The 22,907-nt window shown below is 41.6% G+C and overlaps 1 protein-coding gene across 2 annotated transcripts in view; it reads right to left on the minus strand.

Moving 5' to 3' along the window:
* atm (ATM serine/threonine kinase) overlaps window positions 1-22,907 on the minus strand; it is a 49,027-nt gene that overhangs the window by 23,049 nt on the left and 3,071 nt on the right. For both annotated transcript variants that reach the window (XM_080428902.1, XM_080428903.1), the window contains 27 exons: window positions 22,575-22,740; window positions 19,538-19,776; window positions 17,933-18,102; window positions 17,274-17,452; window positions 16,430-16,801; window positions 16,066-16,269; window positions 14,921-15,022; window positions 14,387-14,615; window positions 14,057-14,188; window positions 13,502-13,627; window positions 12,842-12,931; window positions 12,286-12,463; window positions 11,241-11,434; window positions 9,317-9,396; window positions 8,803-8,958; window positions 8,185-8,257; window positions 7,908-8,038; window positions 6,909-7,026; window positions 6,598-6,768; window positions 6,138-6,313; window positions 5,743-5,986; window positions 4,895-5,010; window positions 4,306-4,432; window positions 3,881-4,080; window positions 1,244-1,418; window positions 614-772; window positions 53-185 (listed from right to left, as the gene is read on the minus strand). In XM_080428902.1, the coding sequence (XP_080285028.1) occupies window positions 53-185; window positions 614-772; window positions 1,244-1,418; window positions 3,881-4,080; window positions 4,306-4,432; window positions 4,895-5,010; window positions 5,743-5,986; window positions 6,138-6,313; window positions 6,598-6,768; window positions 6,909-7,026; window positions 7,908-8,038; window positions 8,185-8,257; window positions 8,803-8,958; window positions 9,317-9,396; window positions 11,241-11,434; window positions 12,286-12,463; window positions 12,842-12,931; window positions 13,502-13,627; window positions 14,057-14,188; window positions 14,387-14,615; window positions 14,921-15,022; window positions 16,066-16,269; window positions 16,430-16,801; window positions 17,274-17,452; window positions 17,933-18,102; window positions 19,538-19,776; window positions 22,575-22,740 (4,440 nt within the window). The remainder of the gene's footprint in view (window positions 1-52; window positions 186-613; window positions 773-1,243; window positions 1,419-3,880; window positions 4,081-4,305; window positions 4,433-4,894; window positions 5,011-5,742; window positions 5,987-6,137; window positions 6,314-6,597; window positions 6,769-6,908; window positions 7,027-7,907; window positions 8,039-8,184; window positions 8,258-8,802; window positions 8,959-9,316; window positions 9,397-11,240; window positions 11,435-12,285; window positions 12,464-12,841; window positions 12,932-13,501; window positions 13,628-14,056; window positions 14,189-14,386; window positions 14,616-14,920; window positions 15,023-16,065; window positions 16,270-16,429; window positions 16,802-17,273; window positions 17,453-17,932; window positions 18,103-19,537; window positions 19,777-22,574; window positions 22,741-22,907) is intronic.

Genomic DNA, 22,907 nt, shown 5'->3' on the forward strand with positions numbered 1-22,907 from the left:
TAGCCGAATCCATATAAGTTGTTTGCAGGAGCACACAAACACTCTGTCCTACCATGACAGTCTTTGAGCAGCTCTCTGATCTGTCCCTTCTTAGCATGCAGTTGCCTGGTCAGTTCCTTCAGTCCCTCCAGTCTGGTGAGGGGCAGGGAGTCACAGGACGTCACTGACAGGAAGTGGCCGATCTCCTGTGGAGGATCATGGGAGACGGTTGATGGAAAACAATGTTTTTTATTAGTAAAACGGCCACAACTATCCAATATTTTCTTCGTGATTATTCCATCAATTACTTTCCGACTAATCGAATGATTGAGAAGCACGTTTTTTTTATATAAAAATATGTAACAACAAATCGATTAACCAAGCCTTATATTACACTTTGTCGCACAATGGCGTCGTACAAAAATAGCTAAAATAGACATGTTGTGAGAATGTGGATTGGCTATTTAAACTAATTTGTTTTCACATTTTATATTCTTCGCCTATAGCAATATACCCAAAAAGGGGATCGATTACTCTATTATAATCGACTAAACTTTGATAAACTTTTGCAGCCCCTACATGTGATTGAGGAGTGCAACAGAATGTAAAGTGATTGTTGGTCTGTTTCCATTACCTGTTGCAAAGTGAAGGTCCCAGAGCTGTATTTAAGCTTGTGCTGTACAGCATGCAGGTCTTTGAACTCAGGCCTGTCAGGGAAGGGCTGCAGCCTGCAGATGGCGCTCTTCAACTTCTCCTGGTTCTCTATTACAAGGAACCGCAGCAAGTCCAGCACCTGAATGGCCAGGCAGCAGTCCATATAAGAATCCATTATGAATGGCAAACCAACATAGTATAACACAGGGGTTCCCAAACGTTTTCACTTGAGACGCAAAAGATGAATTTGGTGTCTCCCGGCCGGGACACAAACTTAGAAAAAACAATACATACAAAAACATAAATTATGAGTTAATCACTTAACACATTCACTGCCAGTTATTAATTAATTCATTCATCCGCTGCAGGTTTTTAACCTTATGTTGACGATCTTTGGAGAGCCGATCTACAAGCTCACATTGCTGTAGATCTACTACTTTAGGCCATTTGTCGTACAACGAGGCTTAAGTGGTTAAGTAAACGTTTCCCCCTCTGTTTCTTCGACAAATGGAACCCTGGACTGTAAGAAATCCGCAACCGTGTCTGTGACATTAAAATGTAATGCAAAAGCCAAAGTAAAGTGTGGTGTTGGACATGGAGCTGTGTTTACCTGCTGTGAGATGGCAGGCTGGCTGGTGACCTGCGCAGTGAGAGTACCCACAATGACCTGCAGGTGGCTGTCTAGAGCATCATCACAGTACTGCAGGGCTGCCTGACACACCTCAGCCAGCAGGTCACAGCAGAGAGACAGGCTACGGCCAGACACCTCTTCAGATGGACCAGGTCTGGCGGAGTGAGAAACGCACACATATTTAACATTTCAGTTTCAAATAATTGTTTACATTGTATAATTATGTTTTTGGTGTCCCATAAGGGATGAAAATAAAAGTGATTCATTCATTCATTGTCACAATGTTGAAACCACATGACGGAGAGCCAAATATTCACCAAGCTCAAAAAAAGAACTTCTTGGAAGCTTTACGACTTAACTTTGGAGAACGATCATGAGGATATCATATTAAACCTGTTCCCACTCACTTGAAATGCCTGCAATTTACTGGTATATTTAATATACATCAATTTATCATGTCACCCTACCATGTCAGAATGTCTGCATTGTTATCCCAGTACGTGAGTGTGAATGAAAAGTGACACTTTATCCGATTTTTTTTTTGCATGTTCTATCAGGACATGTGGTTAAAGGCTCATGATGACACATACACTGGACCAGGGGCTCTGTTCAGAATGAGTCCATCCATACTTAACGTTTATGCACTTATGGTTGAGGAGGGTACTTCAGTTAAAAACATCCACCAGAGTATAGGAATAAAAATACAAGTATGTCTACTGTATATCGCCTCTGTCGGGTGGAAACCTCGAATGTCCAAAACTGTTACGTTTCAAGTTTCAAAATCCAAAGCAGAAGATCTACAAGCTCAAAACACGATGCTTCGCGCCGCGTTTCGAGCTTGTGGATCTGCTACAGTTGATGCTTTTGTGTGACGCTGCAAGGCGTTTTTTTTTTTTTTTTTTTTTGTTGAGAAAAACGTTCAGAACCCAAGATATTGTGATCGGAAGATTTGCTGCTCCATTCACTTCTTGGTTTAAAGGAGCATTTCACCCCTGGAAGAAACTGCAATCACTCAATGGTAATAGTATTTGTAGTAGATAACAGTAGCACAATTTAAAATTTGCACCCTATGGCCAGAAAAATAAAGAAATCTGTGTGTTTGACTAGGGTTTGACTGGACTGCTGCATTACTACAATGACCATAATGCTTTGGTGCACTGCGCCTCCTTGTGGGGAGGGGAGGTTGCATGTGGGTGTGATCTCCAACAACAAAATACAAACAGCATGCCAGTGTTGCCATGTCTGCTTATTGTAAGCGGCTTCTTTCTAAAATGTAGTTGATATTTGGGCTTGTTTCCAAATGTTTTGATTGTTGTTTAAACCAGTGGTTCTCAAACATGTTCATGTATTTTTCCACAGACCCCCATCTGAAATTATAATTTGTGCCAGGGAGCTCCTAACAAATATGTGTCAAAAATATTCCACATTTTGCACTTTTCCCCCCTCAAGATTTTTTTGTAAATAGCAGATCTACAAGCTCACAATGGGTCGCGAAGCATTGTGAGCTTGTAGATCGGCAATTTTCAAATATATAATATCCCATGTCTAGGTAAAGTGCTCTTGGCCTAGTTATCTTCTTTTGGGCTTGTTTTCATAGACCTGGTTGCTTATTTCTCTCACAATATCTGGCAACACTGGCTGAAGAACCTGTACCTCGCACACGTTCATCTAGTTACATATATGTCCAAGGATTCGTTAGTGATGTCATATCACTGACAAATCCTTGGTATCTTTATGCAGTTCTACTTCCGTGTTGCATAGTAGTGACATCACTGTCGAATCCTTGGTATTCTGATCCTAGCCTTTCGCGACGGTGTTTGTTTACCAGCACCGCCACTCCACGCTGTATTTTTATTTTTTTTACGCTTGCGCTTATGAAACACTAAACAGGATTATTATTTCATGTCAACATTCAAGTACAACTATCAGAAGATAACTCAGGTAAAGTAATGCCTCACTCTGCAAGGGGGGTTGCCCGCTGGCCGCAGCTAATGGGAGTGGCCGAGTGGGGAAAGAAGGTTGAACAGTGTTACGGGCTGTCTTTGGAGCTGGTCTGACTGAGACGCGTCGAGACAACATGTAGTGTGGAAAGGAATGAGACCAATCTCTCGTGACGTAAATAACGTCACGATGTATTCGAAGATTACTAGATATCTAAAAACACTGATTATACACAAAAAAAAACCCAGGATCATGTTTCTTGAGTCCTAAACTTCATTAAAAGTCAAAATCGGCGAAGTGTCCCTTTAACTTATTACTTAAAAAGGCTGTATCTCGGCTCCTTTTACTATGTATTTTTGGCCGAGACATGCTATTTTCAAAGGCGTATAAAATTGAACGGAGAGGTCGGGACGACTTTTTTTTTTTTTTTGCGGAAGCACAGTGAAACCCTCCGTGATTAGCAACCATCAGGGGATCGATCATACTGGAGATAAATATTCTGTGACTACTTGAAAAAGGTAAGAAAATCGCTGGCAGTGGGCAAACGCAACCAGTAATAAGTCTGGCAGTGAGGGAGTTAATTTACAAGAAAACACAAAAAGTTAGAATATGGAGATGAGAGGTTTACTATATATTTTGATCTGTGTGTGTGTGTGCATGTGTGTGTGTGCCAACCTGCTGTTGATGTGGTGTATCAGAGTGTAGATGATATCTCTGAGGACAAAGGCCCAAGCTCCACCCAGACCGTCTTTCACCTCTCTGAGCAACAGGCTGACAAACAGGTGGTAAACCAGCAGGACGCGGTGGCGTTCGTAGCCGTTGGCCGTCTCAGATGCCTTCTCACACACGGCCAGCAGAATCCTCTGGATGGAAATCTGCAACATCACCATTGACGACCAAGGCAGCAATAACAACAACAACCACCACAACAACAACAAAAAAGACAACACAGAGAGAGAGCGAACAAAAGTTAAGTAACACTAAGCGAGGGTATAGGCCGTTCCCATTGCACAGGCGATGCTGGGCACACAAACACTGTGGGCCAATATCACTTGCTGTTGCTATAAATCAGAAACTATTAATATCACTGGGCATCTTACCGGGGTCTTGGACAGAATGGCTACTATTGACTTATGGTTGGCACTGTGACACTTGCTGAGGTAGTCCAAGGTGGCCTTGATGACATAGGAGCTGAAGAATGGAGGGTTTGGTGCAGGGTCCAGTTCCCTATGGGGAGGTTACCAACAGAGTATTAGACATGACTTTTTCTTAATTATGCAGATTCTCTCTAAATAGATTGGTTGTTTTAAATAACTTGGGGTGAAATTTGGTATTAGAATAAGGTAAGATATAAGAAGAATTAAAAAAAGGGGGTAACATTATTTATTTATTTTTGCCAGACCCAGGGGGTCGGCCTACATGAGGCTTTGTCGGTCGGTCGGTCGGTCGGTCGGTCTGTCCCTCTTTTCCTCTTTTCCTCTGCACACACGTCATGCGAAGTCCGGCCATTCAGATTTCAACCACTAGGGGTCTGGCAGTGCTCCGAGGAGCACCTTTTCTAATTCACTTTCAGACACTGACAAATTTGACCTTTCTTACATCACTACATATTGTTTGTGAGTGTAACTTGTCTTTGGCTGACACATTTACACATACTTTGACTGGATTAAGTGTTTTAGTTGCTCCTACCCTATGAAGCGTTTCAGGTCTCCTGTCTGCCCTTCAGTTCCCGGGCCTTCATACAGAGTCATCAGCAGTTCTACCACTATGTCTGCCAGGTTACTGTGGATCAAGCTGTCAATTTGCTGTGGACAAAGAGTAATGTAATACGTAACGTAACAGTAACACAATGCAATGCAACGTAATCAGACCACTTAAGCCCTATATACTTTGTCATATGACAAATGTGACATGTTGTGGGCCTGTAGTTCTGCTTTTTTGTTATTCTTTCAACTTTGAAAACATTTTTGAACATTTTCACCTAGAATAACATGCCCAAAACAGAGACACCAGGTTGTAAATATAATATAACATACTGTAGCAATGCTCCAAATACCAATGCTAAATATATGCACTCATGAAATACCATTAAAAAAATATATATGTAAATGATGAGGTAAAGAAAAACAGACAAACACGGGTATAATAATTTTCTGATTCTTTTTTTGGTGCTTTTTACCCCATTTTTCTCCCCAATTTAGTCGTTATGCCAATTGATTCCTCTCCACACACATTTCTGTGTGTCACTGCTGTTGTATTTTACGGACTCCCGTAAAATACTCCCCTCCCGCCCGACACTCCCTGCTGACAGGCACCGCCCCAGCCCGTAGGACTACATGCAGTGACAATTTTCACTTTCCCGGCTTCCCTCCCCGAAAACAGGCCAATTGTGTTCTGGTAGACGCTCGGCAAAGCCGAATGCACCACGGTGGATTCGAACACAGGTGGTGGGCGCCACCCAAGCACCCTAATGTTCTGATTCGATATAAACTTGGGTAGATTGACCATTCCCAATCATTTAGAAGAAATACTCTCACCTGTTTTCCCAGGCAGTTGGTGTCTTTGAGCAGGTCATAGACCTTACTGGCCTTCTCTCTCTGCTGGGCCACCTGTGTGTCTTGGCCAGACAAGGCAAAGTATGGCAGAATGCTGACCATGATCTTAGGGAAGCAGTCTGCCAGCAGCTCCCTCCAATCCTTCCCAAGTTGGCTACCGATAGACTTCACCTGCTCAAAGTCATCCAGGAAGACCAGGTGAGGGACCAGCACCTGGTAGGAGGAGCTAGAAGAAAGAGACAACAAACAAAGTTATCATTAGAGGGCGAACATTCCATGTAATGACATAACAGTGATTAGTGTTCTGTGTGTCTCTGAATTGTGCTGAAAGGTTTACTATACAGTGAAACAAATAATAAGATGGCTTCTATCCATACCTGTAGAAGTCTTTGAGCGTGTTGTGGTCGAGCAGGGTGTAAGGGAAGGACTCCAGAGTGTAGCGGTTGTCATTCTGTTTCTGTCCCAGCCACTCGGTCACCAGGTAGTATAGGTGGGAATTAACAAAACTCTTCACACTCCTGTAGCCCAGGGCTCTGCATACACTGCACAACACCTGAGGAGTGGACAATTGAAAAAACAAAACATGAAATTGCTTGTTCTCTAGTACATTTTAACCCATTAAAACCAGGACACCATCTGTGTCATTTTAGATTTCAGCTTTGGCTATTCAAAAATAGCAGATATACAAGCTCAGAGCTTGTACATCTCCTATTTTTGAACATTTTTGAAAAATCTTGAAAGTGTGAGAACTACTGATTTAGAAGGCATTTGTAGAATCGGCCTCAGGTCTTAATGGGCTTCAGAAGGTGGTGAGTTAGTAGGAGATTAAGCCCATACCTTTTTAATGAGCTGTTCCTCTATATTGTTTTCTTTGTAGGATTGGAAGAGGGCAAACAGAGACTGCTTCTCACAGATGGGGCTGCAGCACAGGACCAGGGACACACTCTTCAACAGTGTGGCCTTACGGTTGAAGGCCTCGTCTGGAAGGTCCTCTGAAGCGTTGCTTTTCTGCACATACACACACGCGCACACACACACACACACACACACACACACAAAAAAGTGAACCCATGCACAGACATGCAAAGAGAGGGATATGGATATGCAACAGATTGGTGGCAAAACTGCAGGGTGAAAACAGAACTTACTGGGAAACTCATGCCCTCTTGTGCCTTCAGGTAGACATTCTCAAAGGCCATCTGCTGCTGTTTCTGGGGGAGCATCTTCATCTCCTTTGGGCTATCTGGTCTCATCTCCAGAAACAGCCTTGACACAGGGGCAATGAATGGTGATGTAATAATAATAACAATCTCTCAAAAACTAAAGGCTGGATTGCCATGGAATTTGCACCTGATGCTCCCTGGACGATGGCCCCTAGTGATTTTGGTGACCCCATGACCTTTCCTCAAGAGTCAACATTAGGCCAAAACACTTTTTTTCTTAGCTTTTTGTTATGGTACTGTAATGGTATATTTCATTTAGCATCCTTCAGTAAATATACAATATTATTGCATTGCATATTATTACTGTGGTCAGGTGGTGTATAGTCTCAAATGGTCAGACAACCCCCCACAATCTCTTGTCATCAATTCCAGTGACGGAGGGTCTGGGTTTTGCCATAAAAACAGTCATGTAACTAAGTCTGTGATTGGCTGGGCTGTGACGGAAGTCTGAGGTTGGTTCCATAGTCTGTTTAAAAAGGTCTATGTAGGGCGTAGCTGGCTGGACTTTTATACTCTTAACCCATTAAAACCGGGAAAGCATCTGTGTAACCACTTTACCAATTATTGTATACTTAGGCTATTCAAAAATAGAAGATATACAAGCTCATAGCGCGTCACTTCGGGCCGCGCTATGACCTTGTAGATCTGGTATTTTTTACATTTTAACTCGAATATCTGCTTCTCTGAGTCCCTGGAACAAAATATTTTGAGATGGGGGTCTGCGGCCAAATTCATATTATTTTGGGGGACCTTGACATGAAACTGTTTGAGCACCACTGCTATAGCAAAGAAAAAAGGCAGAAAACTGTTGAAACTGTGAATTTAGAAGACATTTGTAGAATCAGCCTCAGGTCTTAATGGGTTAAGAACTAATATATTGTCAATGTTAGCACTCTTGTTGCTGGGACCCCCATTATAGCCTACCTCTCGACAGACATGGCTGCCAGCATACGGACATGATGGTGAGAGTCTGAGAGGTACGATGGAAGGATTACGGACACCGCAAGCTCCTCCTCTCTCAGTTCTAAGACCGCCCACTTACAGCATGGGTCAGCCTAATGGGAGGAAAAAATCTGATCAGAAAATCTCAAATGTATTATTATAAAACATATTAATATAAAAACATATATATAATAAATTATATATTATTAAGAGCAAACTCATCCTCTATGCTGAGCCAAAGTGTCTATTGAAAGCTTACCTCTAGCAAGGCAACAAGACACCGCACTAATGCAGCTCTATAAGTGGCTGTGCTTTTCCTTTGTGCCAGGATGCTGCAACAGACCAGAGAAAAACATACATAACATTACATTCAAGATAAACCATATTTATCTGTCTGTATTGGCTGTCTGTCTATAGCACATCAATCATAGCCATACTGTATATACAATGAAATATTGTGGCCAAGTTATGAAGAATGGATTCATTGCATCTCTTCACAGAGCTATTAACAGACAACTGGCATATTCACAATAGTGAAACTCTTTCGGGCTATTACTATAAAAAAATATATAAAAAAAATAAATAGTGAGCATATTCAGCAAGATGTAAAAGGTTTAAGCATCTGTGTCATATTAGATTTTAGCGCTGGCCATTCAAAAATAGCAGATAAACAAGCTCACAGTGCGGCACTGCTATTTTTGAACATTTTTTTTAAATGTTGAAAGTTTGAGAACTACTGATGTAGAAGGCATTTGTAGAATCGGCCTCAGGTCTTTAGCATTCTCCAAATGCGCAAAATAAATAACCATGATTACAATATCTATAGCAAACTGACTGTCATTCTACTAGTTATGTGAATGTGTAATGTGCCACTGACCAGAACCCAGAGATGACTTTCAGCAGTGCTCCATGTACGTGTCTCATTTCCTCTGGCAGGTGCTGGGTTTGTCCCAGGCTCCTTATGGCGGGTAACAAACCCAGCAGCACGGCGGCACAGACCTCCCGGTCCTGACGGTACAGCGAACACAGGTCCCTGCAATAAAACATGGACTATCAATAACAAACCAATTTGCTATCCAAAATCTATTGGTTAATGGTGCACACACACAAAATACAGCTCACTTGCTTTAGTAATAATTTTAAGTAAATATGTTGTATCAATAATGTATTTGGTATTTTCAAAGTACACAAAAAGTAAACACAGCACAACCTCACAGGGAAATTAGTAAAAAAAAAATCCATGCTCCAATTTTCTTGAATCAATAACTACTTTTCACCTTCAAAGGTCCTAACACATTACTGTAACTGTAATACAAAAAACATGGAACATGGATATTAAAACATGTCTATGTCATAATTCATAGATTAGTGGGAGGAAAAGGCTTTCTTACGCCAGAGGTCTGAGCAGTGAATCAAACTCCTCTGGTGAGAGTGAGTCCTCGGCAGGAAGCATCTTCAACAGGACAAGGTACTAGAAGAGGAACAAGATCAACAACCAGTATTCTACCGACCTGATTACAATTCTACCAACTGGAATTATAAATAGAAATTGTGATGACTGAAGAAAAACAATGAAATGCCCTTATTAATCTGATGCTTGGAGTCAAGTATGATCAATTACACGACTCCACAAAAAAAGAAATACAATACAGATTTCCCTCCCAGGAAATGCCCCCCCCCCCCTTCTCAGACCTGAGTGGTACATGCATGAAATTGGCGCTACGCCAACTCCAAACTAGTGATGGGAAAAACAGTTCATTTCGGTGAACGAATGATTCTCGTTCAGTTCACGGCAAAGACTCGTTCAAATGATTCGTTCACGTTCTCGTTCAGTTCCGCTTCAGGTCCCGGCGGAGCGTATGCGATGCGCTACGCTAACTGCATGAAACTGTGTGCATCTTATCCCACTGACTACACTGACATGACTGCACAGTCTACTCTGTACAGAAACACAGCACTGTCATTCACGATCTAATTGCACCATCTTCTTTGTAATATAATGTGTAGAAGTAATATATTTAAATTAATAATAAATATAAATAAATAATACTTTACTTTACTTGAGTATTTTCAATTATCAGTATTTTTACTTCTACTCAACTACATCTCAGAGGCAAATATTGTACTTTTACTCCACTACAATTATTTGAAAACTTTAGTTACTTGTTACATTACATTACATTATAAAACATACATTTACCACTTTAGCCCTATTTTATATCTACAAGCTCACAACGCATTGTGAGCTTGTAGATCTGCTATTTTCAAACATTTTATTCATTCTGGTTACTATTATTATTTTGGCTATACTATGTGGTTGGCTGTACAGATTGCATCTTGCATTCATTCTGAAACGTGTTAATTGTCCGTGACCTGACAATCATTAGTTGTCTGTATTTCTTTCATAGTTAAATGTTGTGCTATCTGGTCACCACCGGTCTTTTGTACAGGAACAATGAATACAACACTAACAACAACACAACAGCAGTGCTTCATTTCAATCCACAAAATTTGCAATGCATGTCCGCCTGTCTGTCGTGGGAAGCACGCTGAAGCTCCCGTCCTCCTGTCTGTGTGTGTGTGTGTGTGTGTGTGTGTGTGTGTGTGTGTGTGTGTGTGTGTGTGTGTGTGTGTGTGTGTGTGCGTGCGACCCTGCGGATCAGGGGGGGCGGGGCATGAACGAACCCGTGAACGCAACGGTTTCGAGTCATGAACGTATTCGTTCACGCTCACGGCAAATAACTAGTTCTTATGAGCCAATCGATCATGACCGACACATCACTACTCCAAACAGCCTTAAGCCAGCACTGTTTGACCACACTGCTTCCGAAAACAGAACTTGGGCATTATACACCCCCCCAGGGGGTGTCTACAAACAGACACGATACCAGTGCTGTTTGTAAATAGATTTGCAGTATTCAACAAAACATTCAATTGCGTGGAATAATAGTAAATGACTATTATTATAACAATCACTTGTGTAACAATCACTTCCAGTGTAATGTGCATTCCTCCCAAGACAGGCGGCCACATAGATTTTGCTCAATGGACTGTGGTGCCATCTTGGAATATCATTACAATTCAACACTGAGTGATGATGTCATGTTCTCATTCTCAATATTATACCACTATCATCATCATCATCATTCATGGTTATGCCTGAACGGTTTTGAATTGGTTTCACACCCAGCCGCGCACCAAAAATATCCGATCTAACAAGCATGCGATGTGTCGTGAACTTACAGATCGGCTATTTTCGTTGTGCAACACTATCACGCAACTACGTATTATTGATCAGGCTCTAGCGCTGCTCACCATGTTGAGGTGCAGGGCCTTGCTGCAGTCTAGGTGGTCCAGCAGCAGCAGCAGCCTGCGTCGGACCTCCTGTGGTTTAAACAGGAGGCTGTGGGTCGGCAGGACAGAGGCGCACGTACACAGTAACTCCAGACTGGCAAGAAGTGCCAGGTCATGCTGGCCCAGATACTCCTCCTCTAGAATGCTTTTAGCACCTGAGAGAGAGAGAGAGGGCCAATCCAGGACATTTCATCATTCATCATTTAACGTTCCTTTGCACAGCATCTTGGAACCATCAGCTGGGTATGTCTTGTGTCTATGTCCTATGTGTCATCAGGGACACTTAGATATCGTCACTGTCAGGCAGAAAACGTATAACATCCTTTTATAATTTTTCATAAATGAATGCCCTATATTATAGCAAAAACTAATCTGAAAGCTTACAAGATGCGCTGCGTTGTGATCTTGTAGATCTCCAATATTTGGATTTATTTTGAAATGAAAAAGAATTTGACCAAATTACAGGCCCAAAACAGGGACACCGGGTTGAAAGTGGTTACCAGTAAGTCTGTCTGTGGGTTTCAGAAATATATAACAAATAAAAAGTATTAACTCATTGAATGCTATTCACGTGTTTCACGTGTTTTTGAAAAAACTTGTTTTTTTTTGTTTTTTTATGTTCAGAACCCAAGATATCATTATCTGAAGAGTTGCAGCTCCATCCACTCCTTGTTTAACTTATAACTGAAAAAGGCTGTATCTCGCTTCCTAAGCACTTTTTTTTTTACTTTGAAAAAATCTCTGGCACTGGGACAACATAGCCAGAAATAATTCTGGCAATCAGTGAGTTAACAAGAGCTTGTGACTAAATAATAACTACATTTCCTATCCATAGGTTATTTTTTTCCATTTCCTGAAAAATAACGGCTTTACAGGACATACAGTAACAGGTTTCCCCCGACAGCGACGATATGACATGACTAAAGGACTATGGATCAAACGTGTGACCTTTCAGTTACAAGAAGGGCCCTCTAACTACAGTACTTGGGGTCTGGTCAGCCCCTACCTATGCAGGGAACATCACTGCCATCTCCGCTCTGCCGGTGGGCTTCGTTGGTGCCATTGTCGCTGGATATGGAGATGTCCAACAGGTCCTCTCCCTGCTGAGTCCTGCTCAAGTCCCAGTCGTCATCCATGGGGTCGTCCTCATGCACAGGTTTGGTCAGCCTCGATGCACTGCTCATCTGGGAGGGACAAGGGAACAAGTGCAAGTGAGCTTTGTGTTTGTCAACAACAGGACACTGACTACACTTAAGACCTGATTCAACAAATGCCTTCTAAATCAGTAGTTCTCAAACGTTTTCGTGCCAAGAACCCCCATCAGTTAAATGTCATTATCCCATGTGATACTGCTTTGGTGAAACATCTTAACAAAATTAAAATGTAGTTAGTGTTAAAAAACTAATCACAATTCTTAGTGTCAATGAATTGGGAAGCAGAATTATCATTTATTTTGATCTTCTTTTTCTATCTTGTCTATTACCACCGCGACATTCCAAATAAAATATCATATGGCCATTTTAGTTTTGCCTAAGACTTCGTTAGAGGTACTTATCTCTTACCAACAGTTTGCAAATTTCTGCCAGATCACTGAGAAGTGTGGAAGGCAGAATTCTTATGAATAGACCGGAGGAGATGGAGCCAACATTATCCTGTAAGAGCGGAACAAAAGACATTCAGGTTTAAAATCAATTCCCCAAATGCTCTAAGGATCTACAACAGAGCCGTGTACTTTCCCTCATTGCATCTAGTACTTTTTAAGTATCAAAATAATCTACGGTAGACTATACGCAATATAGATCAATTCAAGGAAGACAATGTAGGTTGTTAATGTGATACATAAAGGCATCTTTAATTTGAAAACCGTTATGGGGCCACATTTATTTATAGGGCTTATAAGGCACTTCAAATGATGTGAATGCTGACAGGACCAGTGGGGTACACAGTAGAACTGATATATTAGAGTACTGTGTGTAGAGGTAATTCTGGGGGTCATCCCTATGTTCCCTGGGTTCTATGTTCCCCCACTAAGGTTAGGGTTAGGTTTAGGTTAGGTCCTATGTTCCCCGCTCTCCCTAGGAAAGCGGGGAACATTATATTAACATAGGACCCGGGGAACATAGGACCCGGGGAACATAGGTACGGTCCCGTAATTCTGTATTACTACAATAACCACCTTTACTCCTTCCAATACTACTGCAGGTGATGTCATGTCATTTCACCTTGGTGTTCCTCCCAGCAGACAGTGTGCAGAGCTTCATCACAGACTTCAGTACTTTAATAGTCCCTTCCTCGTTCATCTTCACTTTCACACTGGAGACAAACTCGCTGAAGTCCTGAGCCAGAGACTGCAATACAAAGCCACCCTTAACATTAGACATGGGGTTCTTGTATGCACTCTAACTAATAATTGCCTATTTCTGGCAATTACAAATTAAGCTTGGTGAAGTTTGATGACTTTGATGAAGCAAAAGTTAAAGAAAAATGATTTAAAGATTTAACACCATGAAAGCCCATTTTTATTTATTTATTTTGTGTTATGCAAAATAAAACTCTAAAGAGTACATTTTCACATGGGTTTGAATGCCTTCTGGTTTTTATACCCGTCATCTAGTTAGATAACCCTGTATATATATTTTGGGGAGGGGAAGGGCGCCCCACCACCTATAGATTGATAACAGCAAAAGAATAGTCACCTCTGAAAAAGGGAAAAAACTAAGACAATAACAGTGAGTTAACATAATACGTAAAGTACTTTATTGTTGACCATACAGTACCTTGGCCTTAGTGAAAAGCTGAGAATGACAGGCCTCGTCTTCTGTTAGGACTCCAGTGGCAACATATGCAGCCAGAACTCCAGTCAGAAGACTGAAACAGCGTACCAGGCACTCTGGAGACATAGTCTGAGACTGAACACAATACAGAGCACCATAAATCTCAGATTTATACACAGATAAAAACATATAATCATCACAGGTAAAAAAAATAAAAATAAAACATTCTGCCATTTGACACTCTCTCCCGCCACACACACACACACACACACTCTCACACATTCTCAAACACACACACACACACACACATTCTCAAATCTAACCACTACTTACATCAGGGGAGTAGCATTTGAGTACATTGTTGGCAACACCTAACAGCAACTGCTCCATCTTTTCTTTGAGGCTGGGGACGACAGGGATTTGGCCATCAGTTGGCACCGGCCTAGCAGCCTTGTCCTTCAGCTCTGAGGGCAGTTCATCAAAGCTGAACAGCAGGTAAAGTCTCTCAATCTCAGCCAGGGAGTCTTCAGACTCACACCCTGCTTGCTCTTGGAACAAGGCGCTATGCACAGAGGAAAAGGAAAATTGATTCCAAAGGAATTAATCCTTTAAATAATCAATCATTTTAAACCATATACTTCATTGGCCGTGGTCAACGAAAGATCGCTCAATAACAGAGTAAGGAGACCACGTCCAACTACTGCAGATGGGTTAGTAATTAGTTATTATATTATTTACATACTCTACCATATAGCTTATCGAAGTTACAATTATGTTTTATCAATTCAAATAAGTACAGATTTTCTTTTGACACATAGAAGCGTGGTTAGTGTAAGCATTTAGGACACTGTTTATCTTTTCCCTTACCTCTCCAGTACTTGAGAACCGAGAAGAAAACTCAGGCCAGATCTGGTGTCTTTCAGGGTCAAAGACACTAGAATGTCGGCTATCAAATTGTGAGGAAAATCACTGTAAACAAAATCATAATGAGAGATCAACTTTGAGGCTTTTCGTCATTAGCTGACATCAATACTTAGAACAAACATGTCTTCACACATTCACTGCCAGGGGCTTTCTAATTCTAATTCTTAAGCATTCTGACTAATTTTTCAAGAAGAATACAGAACACAGAATATTTATCTCCAGTATGATCGATCCCCTGATGGTTGCTAAGGATAATTCCTTTAACAGGTCCGTTCATGAAAGTCCTTGCGGTCTTGTTTCCAATGAGGGCCTGTGAGCAATTAGGGGTTAAGAGTCTTGCTCAGGGACAAATTTCATTTCATCGATACATTTGCTGGCCTGGCCTGGAATCGTACCTGGGGCAACCAGGGCCTCTGGCTCCCTAGGTGGGCTCACTAACCACTCAGCTATGGCCGCCCCCTGTAATCACGGAGGAAATCACTGTGCTTCCGTGAAAAGAAAAATAAATCATTGTGATCGCCCATTCTCTTGTTATACCCAGTTGAAAATAGCATATTTCGCCAAAAATACATAGTAAAACACAGGAGCCGAGATACAGGATTTTAAGTTAACCAGGAAGTGAATGGAGCAGCAAATCTTCGGATCACGTTATCTTGGGTTCTGGAAGTTTTTCCCCCCAAAAAAGAAGAAAAGAAAAACACAATTTTTTTCCTTTTTTGAAATGACAGACATATCCGTCAATGGCGGTGAAAGGGTGGATTTTAAATGACGGAGATGTCCGTCAATGGCAGTGAATGTGTTAAGAAGCTTCTCTCCTGTATGCGCAGCTTTAAGCTGTTAGGGGCAAAAGCCCCAAAGACAGGCTAAATCTAACGGAATGTTAGTTAGTGTCCCTGATGGGGTTCCAGGGGGTCCACAGCAAAATGAGGAACAGTTTAATCATTTAAACCCTATATAATGTTTTTGTTATTCAAAAATGGCTGATCTACCAGCTTGTATATCTTATAGATATGCTAGTTTCAAAAACATAAGCCAAAATAGACATCCACACTCAACGATACAGGGCCTTAAATTACAGCAGTGCTGACCTGGAGATGATGGGGTGAGGTCTGGAGCTGTCCTCCATCTCCTCGCTCTGTTCGGTCATCAGCAGCCATGCGATGAGGATCTCCTTCAGGCTGGGCGTCCCGGAGCCGTCCGTGGCTCCCACGTAGTCCCAACCCGTACCCAGGGCCAGGCTCTTAGGGACCGGACTCTTCAACAGGGCCCAGGTGAGACAGAAAGCAGCTGGTCTGCGTATGCAAAGACAAGAAAACGACAGAGATGGATGTTGCTGATGCGTGCACGCACACGCACACAAACACAATGAACAAGGCACTTTCCAGTGACAGATAACTGTAGTAGCAACTGTAACATCAAACAAATGACAAATTATACAGGAAATATACTAACGGGCACAATTTGCATGCTGTGCCAGAGAACAGCTTCCAGAACTCTCCGTCTACAGCGATCAGACCGCCTTGGACGATGGTGGTCAGGAGGTCCAGACAGAAGGCCTCGGTGTGGGGTGAGCTGACCCCTCGCAGTGCCAGGACCCATACCCGGGCCCACAACCGATCCAGCTCTGCCTTGTGGGACAGGGCTTTCCCCGGGTTGCCGGCCTGGCATCGAGCCACTTCCTTCAGGCAACGCAACACATACGTTCCCCTCTCTCCTCTGCGCTGCTCCGCCAGGAGCTGGCACATCACAGAGAGTAGAGGGATCAGCTCCTGGCTGGGAACCATGGACGGGTACTTGGAGGTAAGTATTGCTGTAATCTGGAGCCTATTTAGAAGGAAACAAATTTCAAAATAACAATGTACATACATCAAGGTGAGCAAAGCAATTGTTTTATATATATATATATATATATATATATATATATATATATATATATATATATATATATATATGTTATCCCTAAAGACTTTTTCGAGAATTAAAAATAAATCAATTAACCCTTTTAGTCAATAAAGGCCCTGACAAATTGCAAGCGTCAGACGCACGCATTGCCAAGCGCATAAGCCTCACTGGAGGCGTCAACGGTCTCTCAGAGCTCTGTTCTATTTTAGAGAGTCGACGCCTGGCACAGACTATCCAAAATGAGTTGGAGCAACGCAGAAAGGTAACCTATTTTTATTTCTTGTTGTGCGTCAGTGGTGCTTGTGTCAGTGGTGGCTTCAAAATCATAAATTATACAATCTCAAAGGTTTCATGGATTATTCTTCTACTATGTCAGACTGAACTGATTGCTCACCAAGGTATGACATCAAAGTCATTGTGCTGGGGCTGCAGGTGGTCTCGAAGGACTTCCCAGCCCAGTTCAATGCGCCTGCGCTTGCTGGGTGTGCTGTGGGTGGGACTGCCCCTCTGTGTACATCTAGAATGGACCTGGGTTACCTCCAGGACCTGAAGATCACGGTCCTCACTGAACAGCTGCACCACACAATAAACACAGGAAAAAGAAGTCAATAACCTTAGGAGATGACAGTTTTGTACAAACTTTAACAACTGTGAGATTGTATATTGAGAATCACCTAAAGTACCGGTATATATAAATGACTAAGCACGTGCTTAGGATAGTTACAGTGCTAACCATTTCAATTAGATTTGGACCAGACTTGGCAGATCAGTTAGGGATAGGGTCACAACCTGCACTATTATCATTATAAAATAAATGAATACATCAAAAGGTCAAGGTCAGAGCTCAAGGTAAATGTTTATCCCTAATATACATACAGTAGCAGTTTTTGCCTTCACCACCTAGTGTCACAGCTCTATCTGGGAAATGACAGTAGTGTGCATGCATGAATATTTCTGGATAAACAAATCCATTCAACCAAACATTCTCCGTCCCCACAGCCAATAATCGGTATAGCAATTATTTACACTTGTGTGAGTGTAACTATTATTCACCTGGTGACAGATATCAGCTGTGAGTGCTATGAGGTTGTTTTTGACAGCTACGTGTCGTGTTCCTGTGGCGTACTTCCCTCTGCTGCCGATCTGGCTTATCTCTCTGACCAGAGCGTCGTACAGGTTGTACAGCAGGCTGTGCCACTTGGTCCAGTCCTCTGCATAGGCACCTTGAACATGACACAAGTATAACCCATTAACTCATCCAGAGCCACATGACATCTAAGACGTCATGGCCTGAAGCGCCCTGAGCGCCACGTGACGTCTAAGACGTCTTTTTCTTTTTTTTTTAATGTTCGGAACCCAAGATATGATGATTTGAAGATTACAATGAATTTTGGCTGTGGCACTCAGAACCAAACTGCCATAAATAAGAATGGCACTGAATGAGTTAAGAGCTAACAAAAATGTAAAAGAAATAGCAGATGTACAAGCTCGCAGCACGGCACAAAGATTGTATATCTGCTATTTTTGAATAGCCAATGCAAAAATCTAAAATGACACAGATGCTTTCCCGGTTTTAATGGGATAAGCATGGTCACATCACATTATCATAACCACATGAGCGGCGCACAAGCGTCCCTATTCTGGGCCAAACATTCAGTGAAAATAGTAGATCTACAGGCTCAAAACGCATCACAATGTGACGCTTTGAGAACTTTGTGACGGAGCCTAGTATGGAGTTCTGGGGGACTCCTGTCGGTTAAGCACCATGGTTTTTCAACAATGGTTTAGTGACTGATTTCTTTTTACACATGGTTGAAACACAGTTAATATAAGCAGAAATATAAAAGAGGAGAAATAAATACATTGCATTTGGGTGAAATAGAAATAATACTAACATAAATGTACATTAAGTTGATGATGATCAGATTTCAGGGGATATATCCCATTATATAAATCTTAAAACGTTAAACTTTAAAAGAAATGATGACTTATGCAAAACTACGGTGTAGATTAATGGACCTTATATTAACCCATTTATCCCTGAGGCCGTTTCTAAAAACGCCTTGACCTGAAGTTTTCTGAAAAACAACAAATGTATGTTGCTATATACTGTACATAGCGACAGGAACGCCAAAAGGGGTTCCCGTCCTGAAAGGTATAGTTACAAATAGGGGTTCCCGCCCAAAATGTGTTTATAAACAATACGGTCTAACATGAAAGAAGCAGTTCAAAGACTTATATTGACTCATAGAAAGTGCAACATTTGGAACATCTCTTAATTCTTTTTTTTTTAAAGATATTTTTGGGGGCTTTTTCTGCCTTTATTGATAGGAAAGTAGGCTGACAGGAAATGGGGAGAGAGATGGGGGGTGACACACAGCAAAGGTCGTCGGGATCGGGAGTCAAACCCACGACACGCTGTAAAGCTGGATTACCAGCGTAAGTGGTATGCGCCTGGACCGCTAGGCCAGCGGGCGCCCCGCATCCATTAATTCTTCAACCAATCAACAGTAGGGATTCCAGTGCTCAGAACCAAAACGCCTAAAGACTACAGTACTGAGCTCCTACAATCCCCATTTAATACACATATGTACATAACATATGTATACAAAAAACATGGTGCAGGAATAGATTATTTACATACATGATTTACAGTACCTGTTTCCTGTGTCTTGGCTCCTTTGGGGTGGTGGACACTGAGCTGCAACTGGAAGAACTCAACTAGCTCATCTTTGAGAGAAGAGCTGGGCCTGCGGTCAGCCCAGACATGCAGGACGAGGGGCAGTAGCTCCTCTCCCAGAAGACACACTCTCATGCGACAGTTCAGGGCTGCGGACCTCAGGAAGATGTTGAGAGCTGAGACCAGGTGCTCCACCACAGTCAGATGTTTCTCCTGCCTGCAGGTGTGTCATAAAGTTAAGTCGAGAGTTGATGTTATTTATATTAGACAATTAGCTGATGTTCTTGGCCCTTCAGCTATTTATCTATTACGAAAGTACCCCAGTGAAATCATTTTAATAATATTGTGAGGTTTGTTTGTTGCTGGTGCCAGCATGGACTGAACAGTTTTGTTCTTTTGTTTGAATATAAAATATTGCTCACTTCTGTCCAGGAACTATTAATCAAGAGAAGTCAACAAGAGAACACTTAACCTCAAAGGATGGCGCTCTCTGCGACATCCTAGTGCCTAGTTAAGTTGGAAAGAGTCTGGTTTCCAAATAATAAGGCTATATACAGAATTTAAGATATCTGTGTAATTTTTGGGCGGTGAAACCGCCCCTATAAGTGAGATTTGGAAAAATGTACATTTTCCTGCGCTGTGATCTGGGCCCAGGAAATTAGTAGAATTATCCTGCGCTGTGATTGGCCAATCACAGCCTATTCAGGACTGTGATTGGCCAGTGTCACATGACACATGTGCATAGCCCTATATAAGCAACCATAACTTGAAAAAAACCAAATCTTGTTTTTTTCAAGTTATGGTTTTGTCCATCATAAAGAGTGTTTCAATAAATGTATTTATCCTTTGTACATGATTGATCGACTCCATTCAGTATTGTGATTAGCTAGCAAGACACCGCCCACTTCACACAGGGTGTGATTTTTTTTTTTATAATAACATATGAAAAGTATTAAAAAGCGCCTCTGACGAAAACTCCTAACTCCATTGGACCCTCAAACTGTCCGTCAAAAACAAACAACTCCCCCCTCCTCTCAGGCTCTCAGAGAAGCTCTGCTCTGTATGAGGCAGACAGGGAGAAGATTTTTCAATGCTTTTGGGAGAACATAAACTGGGAAGAGAATGTATGTGCAAGGTTTGATAGATGTCACCCCAGTAAAGAGGAGAAGGGTGTCTTCACAAAGGTCATCTGCTCTTGTTTTCTTTTTAAATGTTAATGGACAGAGAATGAGTGTGTGCAGGAGTTTGTTTCAAACATCTCCAAGAGCTCAAGGAGATCATGCCAAAAGACTTTCACAGCTTTTATGACAATCTAAAGCACTAAGAAACACCCACCACACACACGCAACACACAACAGTGTGATAATAAAATGTTGATAGGTATATGATAGCTAAATTCAACTGTGGTTGTTATTGTTAGTGCAGTAGGCTACAGATTTGATAGGCTACAGATTCTATTTTTCATGAATGTATTTTGTATTTATATGCCATTTATTTATTGTTGGTGTGCCATGATTGCTTTTGTTAAATACATGATTGAGTATTGAGGCAGAATTGTTTGTTGCACTCAACTGTAGAAGAACAACAGTGGTAACAGTTAGATCCATGGTTGTTTACAATGCATGTTAAAATAAAAGTTGTTTAAGTACAGAATTCAGCTTGATCTATACTTACAGTAGTATATGAGGATGGCGCTCACCATAAATAGCTGATCTCCAAGCTCACAATGTGTTGTGATGTGTTGTGAGCTTTGAGATCCACTGCCAGCTGTTCTTATCAATGATGGACAAAACCTCCTAACTCCACTTGCGCTGGATTTGTGTTTGGACAAAACTCCTAACTCCACTTGAGCTGGATTTGGGTAAAGTGGTGATAATATAATGACACATGCAAGTATCTGATAATATATAAAGTCACAATACCAAGTTTGATGAGGCAGTATTGCTTTGTTTTAACAATATAAGGTTTTCTTCATTTTCAGAAAAATTGATATTTTGTTTTTCATTTCCTGAACAATTACCATTTTGGATTTAGCTGGTTCCGGCCGAACAGCAGAGATATATTGGAGTTTTACATAAAATAAAATAAAGTAACAATATATATTTTTAAAGACTAAGAATCCTGCTAACAAACCCTAGAGGCTGTACTGCATCTTACACCCAACAGGAACAAAGTGGTTTGAGAACTGACCAACATTGCAATCCTTAGATTCCTGTGCTCTCACTATTGGAGCTACAAATCCAAATAAAGGAACATTCAAAACTATTATTAGTGACAGAATTGGGGGACATATATTGTATATTCACTAACAGAGGTGCTAGAGGAAACACCATGGGTTCACCAGAATCAGTAGGGATAATCCTGCCATCTGCCTATTAGAGGGGCGGCCATAGCTGAGTGGTTAGTGAGCCCGCCTAGGGAACCAGCTGACCATGGTTGCCCCAGGTTCGATTCCAGGCTATCCCAGCATATGTGCCGATGATATGAAATTTGTCCCTGACTCTTAACCCCAATTGCTCACAGGTTCTCATTGGAAACAAGACCGCAAGGACTTTCATGAACGACCTGTTAAAAGGAATTATCCTTATCCTTATCCTAGAGATAATCTTGTAGCAATTTTGGCCAGAGGATGGCCTTAGAAACTACATCATGGGGTCCTGGAAACGGTTAGGGTTCACCTACCACTTTCAGCAACATGGCAATCCACCAATTACATTTTGAGATATGTTGTGTGCTAATGCTAGAGGAAAGGCCCGGCAGGTACTAAAATCAGTAGGGTTCATCCTCCAGGGAGCATAAAAGGTGCAAAGCAAATTCCGTGGCAACCCAGGCACTAGCTTCTTTTTAGATGTCGTTTTGGACCAAAGAGTTGAATGGACTGACTGACTTAGCATCCTGCTGATGGTGGGGCTAAAACCTGAATTCCACTCAAGGAGAAGGCAAAATAGCATAGAGTTGAATTATCAATGAAACACAAGACAGATCCATTTTTGATGGAATTTGACATAAGGTTACCTGACATTGAGAAGTACTTTGGAGAAGAAGCTGAAGAGAGTGTTGTGGAGTCCTTCGGTTTGCATGCAGCAGCCTTGCACCACCGTGTGGATGACCCTGCTCACCAAAACACGGTTAATGGACTTGGCAGAACTGTTAAACAAGCTGCAGTAAAGATCCAAAAGACCTAGGGATAACAAACAGAAATGTAAGGTATTTAATGGGCTTATATGCATTTAGATTTTACATTTGGCATCTCAAGAAAAAGTCGAACCGGGCACTGATTTTCTTTTCTATTAGCGACATTCAATTTTTTTTAATGACATTTAAGTGTGTTCTAGTGTTGATGTAGTG

Source organism: Gymnoscopelus braueri, assembly GCF_963280865.1.
Source record: "Gymnoscopelus braueri genome assembly, chromosome: 5".
Classification (NCBI taxonomy): Eukaryota; Metazoa; Chordata; class Actinopteri; order Myctophiformes; family Myctophidae; genus Gymnoscopelus; species Gymnoscopelus braueri.